Genomic DNA, 7,870 nt, shown 5'->3' with positions numbered 1-7,870 from the left:
TCCTCCCACTCTCTCAAACACACACACACACACACACACACACACACACACACACACAGAAGTTGGATTGGACTATCTCTCCTACTCCTTCCCTCTCTCACTCACTCTCAAACAAACCCCCCCACACACAAAAGTTGGATTGGATATCTTTTCCAGTGGCTTGAAACAGCTCCTCTGCCATCCCCCCCCCATTCCCCTGCTGCCTTTCCCAAACACCTCCACCATTGCAAATGCAGCCTGCTGTCTGGGTGGGAAATGCCTGGAACACAATAAAGCCCACCCACCACCTCCTGCTGGCAGGCTGGGGTGAGAGGAGAGGCAGAGAAGCTGGAGGGGAGCCGAGCCTTCCAAAAGAAAGAGGCTGGGGGGAAGTGTGTGTACTACAGCATGGCTCTTTGCCTGGCTTCCTGCCTCCTCCTGTGGTCTCCTCAGTGCTCGCTTGTGCTCTCCCTCCCCAAGTGTAGTTTGATTGCAGATGGAGCCACGTTGCCTTTTCAAACTTGTAATCAGTGAAGCTGGGCTAGATTTTTATATAGTTTTATCCAGCTGTGTGTGTGAGAGAGAGAAATGAATGGGGGCCTGGGGAGGAAGTCACTACACTTGGGGAGGGAGAGCACCAGTGAGGTTAAGCAGAGTCATCCACGGTGAGGCAGCAACTAGCTCAGCTTTTTCCTTTTATTTTTTTTTTCATGATGAGAATGGTGAGGCTGTGCCTCACTTGCCTCACCTGACTGCACGTCACTGTCAGGGAAAGAGATATGAGGAAGGGTTGGAAAGGACTAAGCATATGAGGACGTATGTTCCGTCTACAAAACAGAAAATTATGGGGCAATAGCTGCCCTCAAGTATTTGAAAGGCTGAAATGCAGAAAAGAGGGAAGGTTTTTGGGGTTCGTTCTTCAAGAGGATACAAGGAACAATGAGTTTAAATTATGAAGATTTTCCTAATTGGAAGGAAACAGTAATGGGCCACTTTGCTTGAAAGTTCGTAGACTTTTTCAATGAAGGATTTTAAACAGATATTGGATGGCCAGGGAATTGAATTAGATGCCCTGGAAGAGCCTTCTCAGTTTTTAGATAGTCATGCTATTCTTGAATAAGGCTTAGGTTCCAAGGTCCATTTGTCAACGCTGGGAGAGAACTATCTCTTGAGTTGTTCCAAAGCTATGAAAAGACTCTTCAGCACCTTTGCTGCTTTCAGGAAAGGTCTGTATTTCCATTCAATCAAGACTCTTCACTGGGAGTTAATCCATGTATAAGTAGTATAAAGGCTCTTAATTAGGGGTGGGCTTCAAAATATTTAGCAAGGGGTTCTCTGCTGGGTTGCTGGGTGGGCGTGGCCATGGTGGGCATGGCCTAGTTGACCTCTTGTACCACAGTGTGTTTAGGGTTAAGGTTAGGATTTCCTTGAGCCTCTGGGTGGGCGAAAACGGCCTCCTCAGACTCCAGAGGCCCTCTGGAAGCAGAAAATGGGCCCATTTCTGGTCTTCCTGAACTTCCAGTTGGCCCAGTTTTTGCCCTCCCCAAGGCTCCTCATGTGCCCTGCTCTTACCTGCATCCAAAACAGACTGTGGGGGGACTCCTGGGATGGGAGGGCTGGGCGGGGCCAGCCAGTTGATGCAATCCAAACACAATAATTAATGGAACAAGATGTTAGGACATGTTCTCTTCAGGTCATAAGCTACACCGTATAGGGCAGATTGACTAGAACTGATTAGAAAAAGGTTCCGTGACATTATTATTTCACCGTGATATAGTTCAGCAATTTGTTCTGACAGTTAATTTTCAGAAATCATTTCAACAATTAGTTTCAGCAATCAGTTTAAAAACCATATTTTGAGCAGTTAGCTTCAACATTTGTTCTATACCCACCTATATCATAGGTCAACAACCCACAGCTCTAGAGCCATGTGACTTGTTCATCCCCCTCCTGTGGCTCCCTGTCACCAGTTGGCTCCACCATTGATAGGGCTTTCGGTTAGGACAGGTAGAGGAAAAAGGATGCCACACTAGGAGGAGACTCTATGATGGTGGAACCGGACTTCCGGTAGGCTCCAGAATTGAATGGGGGGTCTTCATTTTAGGATCTTTGTCGCTCCTTGAGTGTTTAAAGTTGCCGACCCCTGACCTAAATAATCCATTTCAAAACTTAAAGACAGTAAACATAGAGTCAGTAAAATTTCTTGGTTAACTCTTCTGGAGAAAAAGACTCACATAGACACATTGTTATGCAAATTGTTGAACGGAAAGGTGGTAAGACTACATGAGATAAATATAAAGAAAGTATTAAATAAAAATGGGTACATTTTGAAGAACTTAATGGGCTAAAGAGTTTGTAGTTTTGAAAATGTGAAAGTTTTCCAGGGCATTTTACACACTTTAAAAAAATCTTTTAAAAAAATATTTTCTAGCAAAAAAGAAAAAAGAAAATTCACACAGTCACAGTTGTTGAGTCTGCTGCATCCCTGCAGCTGTTTTTGGAATGGCCATGCAATGATGGGATCAACATGGACACAGGATTAATAATGTTATCTTCCCTCGATACCACATAGACAATATTGTCTGTTTTACTCAATGTAATCAAACGAAAGCGATCTATTCTTTCTAATGGCTGGAAAGCTACATAGTGGTAACCCATAACATGGTTTGTTTGAGTTAGCGCTATGTAAATCTCTGTTGTGCTGCACAGACTATGGCTTATTGCAGAAATAAGTAATTCATGCCCCCCCCCTTCCCCGCATCATTCCCAAGTTTCTTCTGACTGTAATTATTAAAAATTAGCATCTTGACTTCCTGTCATTTCAAGGATGGAAATATATAAAATCTCTCTGTGTGATCACATTATGCACAATTTAAGGAGTGAAATTAATAGTCTGAATTCTAACAATATACCAAACAATAAACATCTAGAATAGACAACACTTCTTAAAAAATACCTCTAGGTTCTCTTTCACAAATAATGGCTCTTCTTCTTCTTCTTCTTCTTCTTCTTCTTCTTCTTCTTCTTCTTCTTCTTCTTCTTCTTCTTCCTCTTCCTCTTCCTCTTCCTCTTCCTCCTCCTCCTCCTCCTCCTCCTCCTCTTCATCATCATCATCATCATCATCATCATCATCATGACTACCATGCTCAATATGGGGCTTGCCAACTCCTGTCCTGATGTTAAGTGTGGCCCATGGCTAATGAAAGTCTTGTTTCTATAGTTTTTGTAGTTCAGCATCTTTAATAAACATAATTAAATTAAGCATCAGCTAAGAATTCAGTGGACTAGAGCAAAATGCAAATAAACTAGAACTTATTTTCAGAGAACAATGACAAGCATTGTTCCCTGCCCCTATTTCCGTCCCACCTACAAACAGTTGTTCCATTTAAAACCTTTTCCATTCTCGCTGTAGGAAAATTAACTGCAGGAACACAGTAAGTATAGCTGCAGAGAGCAGTCAAAGGAGACCAGGGGAGATTAAGTCAGCATTACATACATCTAGTTGTTTGGAAGAGTAGAAATATGGGTGGTTTAGTGGAATATGGATACCTTTTTCCTGCTCTAAGTATTAGTGTGAACATAAAAGTGAGGGATGCCTTTAGCATTTGAGAAGGAGGGAGAGACTGAGAAGTTAAAGCAAAGAATAAGACAAGTCTGGCGAATGCATACTGTGAAAAATAGAAAAGCTACAGAGTAAGGAAGGGAAAAAAACCATTAAGGTGTGCCTTAATGCGCGTGCGTCTTTTGATGTGTGTGCCAATTTGGAATGTTGAAAATGTTTAATAGACACGCTTGCTAAGTGGCTGGATTGACAATCTCCCCTATGTACAAAGGGATGGCCTTGTGGACAAGACGACCCAATACAACCCATGTATCAGAAAGCAAACTGGCTTTCTAGAATTTCAAGGCATTTTCCTAGAATCCAAAAGCAGAATTTCCTCAATGAAAAGGAGCCGGGCAAATTACTGATTTATTTTTACTCCTTGGGGTGGTGATGAAAAGACACAAAACAAAAGAATTGAAAAGCATGATTTCCTGAGAGTGGTATTGTGGATAGTTTCTGACTGATTTCCAGTTTCTGAATGCTACAATTTCTGAAAACTTTTCTGTTTCAAGAAGCAGAATGGTTTCCATGGATCTCTCAGCCTGCTCCGCTCTTCTCTTGACTATCTCCTGCGGCCTGTGGAATACTGAAGCCCGAAATTATTCTTCTGTGCTCAGGGTGTCATATGGGAGTTCCAGGGGTGATTGGGGACCAATTTCGTTTTGCACTTCTGGCTATGCTAACTCCTTTGCCCTGAAGGTAAACATTTACTTTTCTGATGCTCCTTCACTTCTAAATATTCTGAAATTGCTTATCTTTCAAGAAAGGCAACCAAGAAGTAATTGTGTTGAGGCTTTACACTTTTGATTCTACAACTAAAGAATTGCATTGAGTTTGGATGGAATGTTGTGTGGCAGATCTAATCTTGATCCAATTCATTTTCCAATATTTATGGGTAAGAGAATGGAAATCTGAAGGACAGCAAGGGGAGAAAGGGTGATCTAGAACTTCACCAAGGTCATATTTTCTTAGGTGGAAAAAGACAAATGGACACTTGACAAGACAGGTGTGAATGGCATCCGCTTGTACTGCGACGATGGTGTAATAATTGAGTCTAGAGTTGGACCGTGAGTAACTGATTTTCTTATCATATTTCATTTCCTTGTCATGAAGATTGGGAGAGGAGATGACCTTTCTGAATGAGCTGCCGATGCTGAGACGTGGGTGAGAGATTTTTGTATTCCTGAGTTGTGCAGTGGTGTAACTAATGGTTTGTGGGCCATAGTAAATGTATCTCATTTGCTCCTTTTGGCTGTTCTTCCCTAGCATGCATTTATTCCAACAAGACTCCTTGTGGATTTTAGTTTCCCATATATGTCTCCCATTGTGCAGTTCATGAATCTATTTGCCTTCCTTGTAACTAGAAGACCTCCAAGGTTCCTTCCAACTCTGATATTCTGTATTAAATGTCCAGAGGTAAAACTTAAAATCAAATAAAGCCCCTGCATTTTTTGCTTTTGTATCTTCCTTGAATACATTATGGATCCTTGAGCTGCTAATAACAAGCAACTATAGGTTGGTTTAGAGCCTTCATACTACTTATAAATGGATTAATTCCCACTGAAGAGTCTTGATTGAATGGAAATACAGGCCATTCCGGAAAGCAACAAAGGTTCTTGTCAGATTTTGTTGCAGAAATCACATCCAGAAAGCACACACAGATAACTGATTTAGCAGGATTCATTAACTTCTTTATATACATAATAACACATAAGTAAATGTGCAATACCAAGAAGCAGGTTTTTCCAACGTGGTAGAAAGTAGAGAACAGTTTGGATGAGTTTCAGTTTCAATTCAGCAGACAGACTAGATTAGTTTAGTTTCTCAGCACAGACTCAGACATGAGCTATGCCCAGACTCCCTGCTGCCTCCTGCAAATACTGTTTCAGTTTCCAAAACAGCCCTCATTGACTGACCCAGTTACTATGCCTATTCATTGGCTGACCTTGTTACCACGTCTCCATTTCAGTTCATGAATATTCTGACAGTGCTGAAGAGTGTTTTCATAGGTTAGGAACAACTCAAGAGGTAGTTCTCTCCTAGCATTGAAAAACGGACCTTGGAAACTAAGCCTTATTCAAGAGAATATTTGTTTAAAACCCTTCAGTGAAAGACTATACAATCTCTCAAGCAAAGTGGCCCATTATATGACCCTGTACAATTGGATAGCCACATTCCTGTCAAACAGGCAATAAGTAGTCAAAATAGGGAGAATCCTATCAAACCTGGTACCAGTTAACTGTGGTGTCCCCCAAGGCAAAGTTTTAGGACCCAAACTCATTCTGCTTTACATAAATGACCTTGCGGTTGTATTATAAGCAGCTGCATCCTCTTTGCTGATGATGTAAAACTATTAAACACCACTGACAATGCTGATGTCCTACAAACTGACCTTGATAATGTGTCAGAATGGTATCACAATTGACAACTCCAAATCTCAACTAACAAACACTCTGTCTTACCATTGGCATCAAAAATCAGAACACCAAATACAGGCTGGCTGGTTACGACCTTGTAGATGACGCTCACTCTGTGTTAACCTAATTTTGCAAAGCTTCTTCTCCGGTTACATTGTACTGCAAACTAGGGCATACAAAACCTTTGCCAGACCAATTCTCGAATACAGCTCATCTGCCTGGAATCCACATTGTATATTGGACATTAATACAATTGAGCATGTCCAGAGGTATTTCAGGAGAAAACTACTCCACTCCTCTGCTCACAAAAGAATCCCTTATGCCACCGGGCTCGAAATTTTGGGCTTGGACAACCTGGAACTATCCTTCCTATGGTCTGACCTAAGCATAGTACACAAAATTGTCTACTACAACATCCTACCTGTCAATGACTACTTCAGCTTTAACCTCAATAATACATGGGCAAACAATAGATACAAACTCAAGGTTAACCGCTCCAAACTTGATTGCAGAAAATACGATTTCAGCAACAGAGTGGTAAATGCCTGGAATGCTCTACCTGACTCCATTGTTACATCCTCAAACCCCCATAGTTTCAACCTCAAACTGTCTACCATGGACATCATGCCATTCCTAAGAGGTCCGTAAAGGTGACGGGCATAAGCGCACCAGCATGCCTACCAGGGACGTGCGGTCAGGGGAGGCAAGGGAGGCAGAGCCTCACCGCTCTCATCATGAAAATAAAAAATAGGGAAAAAGGAAAAGGGAAAAGGCGCTGAGGAGCCTTCTGCACACGTGGTCCAGGAATGGGATCATGTGTGCAGGAGGCTCCTCTAGCCTCAGCCTCCCTCCTGAACATGTGGTCCCATTCCCTGCCTTCCTGAGTCAATATGAAGGGGGACCGTGGAGCGTGAGCCGTGATCCCGTGGAGCGCACTCCGTGGTCCCCTTCATGTTCACTCAGGAGTCAGGAAGGAGGGGAATGGGACCACGTGTGCAGGAGGCTGAGGCAGTCCCCGCGCTGATGACGTCACCAGCCTCACCAGCCATAAACCTCACCGCACGTCACTGGTGCCTACCATCCCTGTCCTACTGTCCCCCTTTATACCTGTTGTCTTGTACATGTCTGACAAATAAATAAAATAAAATAAATTCCTACCCCAAGATTTCAGCCATTATGCCTGAATCTCTTGGATTGGTGACAAGTATTTAATTTAGACACTAAAAGGTGCTTATCTATCTTTGTCTTTTTTGGCAGTTGGGGAAAGTGGACTGCAAAACAATTCTGCCATGGAGGGTTCCTGATTTCTTTTTCTCTGAGAGTGGAACCATATCAAGGAATTCTTGATGATACAGCAGTTAACAATATCCGGTTCAAGTGCAGTGGTAGTATGCGCCTGATAGGCCTTGGCAATAAATTGGGTAAATTTGGCCTATGGAGCAAGAGCTGTACCTCAAATGGCATATGTGGGATGAGAACAAGGGTGGAGGATGCACAGGGATTCACACGTGATGACACAGCACTCAATGATGTGATGTTTTACTGCTGTAATGATTGATACATGTTTCCTCACCTATAAATATACTTTCGCTATGCATTTTCAAAGTCTGTTAAAAGACCGGCAACTGATTGGCGGTCTTCCCTTTCATCATTTTAATCCAAGTCACAGCACCAAACTATAATATCACACCATGCTTGCTTGCATGCAAATAAAATTATGTTGCATCTTCTGTATTTGGTGGGAGTATGAGTAGAATTTCTTCTGCATGATACCTGTTCCTTTTCAAGAACTTTGTCAACTTGATGTTCCCAGCTATTTTTGCTGCTGAATATACATGTCCCAGGATGAAGTTGAAAGATCCAATCTGGG

At 42.3% G+C, this 7,870-nt stretch overlaps 1 protein-coding gene across 1 annotated transcript; it reads left to right on the top strand.

Moving 5' to 3' along the window:
• Nucleotides 1-4,067: 4,067 nt before the first annotated feature.
• Nucleotides 4,068-7,558, top strand: LOC309391713 (vitelline membrane outer layer protein 1-like; the record flags this gene model as incomplete). Its single annotated transcript, XM_081952377.1, has 3 exons — nt 4,068-4,282; nt 4,556-4,650; nt 7,258-7,558. Exons 1-3 carry the CDS (start codon nt 4,103-4,105, stop codon nt 7,556-7,558), a joined length of 576 nt encoding a protein of 191 aa, XP_081808503.1. The 5' UTR covers nt 4,068-4,102.
• Between the last annotated feature and the right edge of the window lie 312 nt (nt 7,559-7,870).

The sequence above is a fragment of the Natrix helvetica genome, assembly GCF_964273705.1.
Source record: "Natrix helvetica genome assembly, chromosome: 4".
Lineage (NCBI taxonomy): Eukaryota > Metazoa > Chordata > Lepidosauria > Squamata > Natricidae > Natrix > Natrix helvetica.
The sequence above is the reverse complement of the archived record's forward strand: the minus strand, read 5'-3'. Positions and strand labels throughout refer to the sequence as shown.